Source organism: Sinocyclocheilus rhinocerous, unplaced genomic scaffold, assembly GCF_001515625.1.
Source record: "Sinocyclocheilus rhinocerous isolate Xijiao unplaced genomic scaffold, SAMN03320098_v1.1 scaffold284, whole genome shotgun sequence".
Lineage (NCBI taxonomy): Eukaryota > Metazoa > Chordata > Actinopteri > Cypriniformes > Cyprinidae > Sinocyclocheilus > Sinocyclocheilus rhinocerous.
Window position 1 is genome coordinate 77,867 of NW_015628031.1, and position 1,719 is coordinate 79,585.

The 1,719-nt window shown below is 38.4% G+C and overlaps 1 protein-coding gene across 1 annotated transcript; it reads left to right on the forward strand.

Moving 5' to 3' along the window:
* The first annotated feature begins 123 nt into the window (after positions 1 to 123).
* On the forward strand, positions 124 to 1,508 carry LOC107737144 (vascular endothelial growth factor receptor 3-like). The gene is made up of 3 exons (XM_016548579.1): positions 124 to 767; positions 859 to 944; positions 1,074 to 1,508. The coding sequence occupies exons 1-3, from the start codon at positions 681 to 683 to the stop codon at positions 1,294 to 1,296; spliced, it is 396 nt and encodes a 131-aa protein (XP_016404065.1). The 5' UTR covers positions 124 to 680; the 3' UTR covers positions 1,297 to 1,508.
* The last annotated feature ends 211 nt before the right edge of the window (positions 1,509 to 1,719 follow it).

Sequence of the window (1,719 nt, forward strand, 5' to 3'; positions counted from 1 at the left end):
GCGAATTTATTAGAAACTTGTCTGTACTATAGCAGTGTTTAATAATTAATAATAGAAGTTCTAAAATGTACCTGACCTAAATTTTTACAAAAATATTGATGTGTACTACGACCTGAAGGGGGATGTTTTTAGTGTTCTGCTAGCTTTTACTTGCTCAGTATAACCTATCAACGACAGAAGGCATGTAGTAGATTGTGTGCAACAGATTTTTCAAGCAAAGTTTTGATTATGTTAATAATTAGAGGCCTTAGAAATTCATGTACATCAAATATGATACAGTAGGTTTAATAGGGTTAAATAAATGTCTGTAGTGTTTGCTAATGCTTGTAGTATGTTGGATTAGGGATTTGAATAAGCCTATAACCCTTAGTATGAAAAATATCTTATGTCTATGATAAATCATGTGTCTTATCAAGGAGAGGTGTGCTATTGTCTTTCTAAACAATCAGACTTAGATTTTTACATGGTGGACAATGAAACCAAAAAAAACATTGAATGATATCTTCATCTCTCAAGACTAAAATATTATAGTCACAGCCACCTAGCAACCAGTCAGAACACCTTAGGAACCACATAACAGGACTGTGCTGGACTTTCCACTGTACTTATGCCCCTTTGTTGAATATATATGCTTCTCTCTGCCCAGATATTACAACTGCGTGCCTTTCGCTGGCTGCATCATGGTCGGACCCTCCAGCACGTGTCACTCACGAGTGAAGACCTTTGAGGAACTTCCTCTGGAAATGACATCACACAAGACACATCATGTACGACTAAGACCTCCAATATATGTATCGTTTTTATAAGCTGAAGAATGTTAACATGTATATTGTCTCATACATCTTTGTGTCCCTTTAGGACAGCCAGACAGACAGTGGGATGGTTTTGGCATCAGATGAGCTCGAGAGGTTTGAACACAAGCACAGAGGGGCCATGTTGAAAACGTAGGTGAAACTGAAGATTATGCACACCATTTATCATTAGAAAAATGACTATGGCTATGGCTCACTTCATTTATAATGGTTTAGTTTTCATACTCTGGAGTTGCATTAAGCATTGTGTAAACTCTGTAGTCCATCGGAGGGCCGCAGCACAGAACGCCTCATCAGTTCTCCGTCCATGAGCAGCAATGGCAGCAGCAGCACACTGCGCCCACCCTTCTTCAGCCAGCTCTCGGGCCAAACCTTCTACAACAACGAGTACGGCCAGCTGTCGGAGGAGGGCGTCAGCGACTTCTTCTCCTCGTCGGATCAGGCCATATACCAGGGAGCCTGCCCGGCAACCTCCAACCTGTAACAGCACTGATTGGCCAATCGTAACCAGGCCCCGCCCCCTCACAACTAACTGAGCTGAAGTCTAGCTTTGTAAAGTTCTCTTAGCAGCCACTGGGTGGCACCATTATGTCCATTTCAAACCAAAAAAGTATTTTATCGCCTTAGTTACATATATCTTTATATAAAGATTAAACTTCTTTGTATTTGTACAAAAAAAGAGAGAAAAGAACCAGAATGGAGAAAAAATAAATAAATGAATATATCATCTTTTGATTGATTTTTTTTGTTTAAGTGACATCTCTTACCAAAAAGTAGTATACTTCAAGTTTATTTTAGTAAGTATACTTAAGTAAAGTTCAAGTATATTTTTAAGTATACTTTATGTAGTAAGTATACAAATATCAGTGTACTAGTAGTATACTTGTAAGTGTACTATTTCAATACT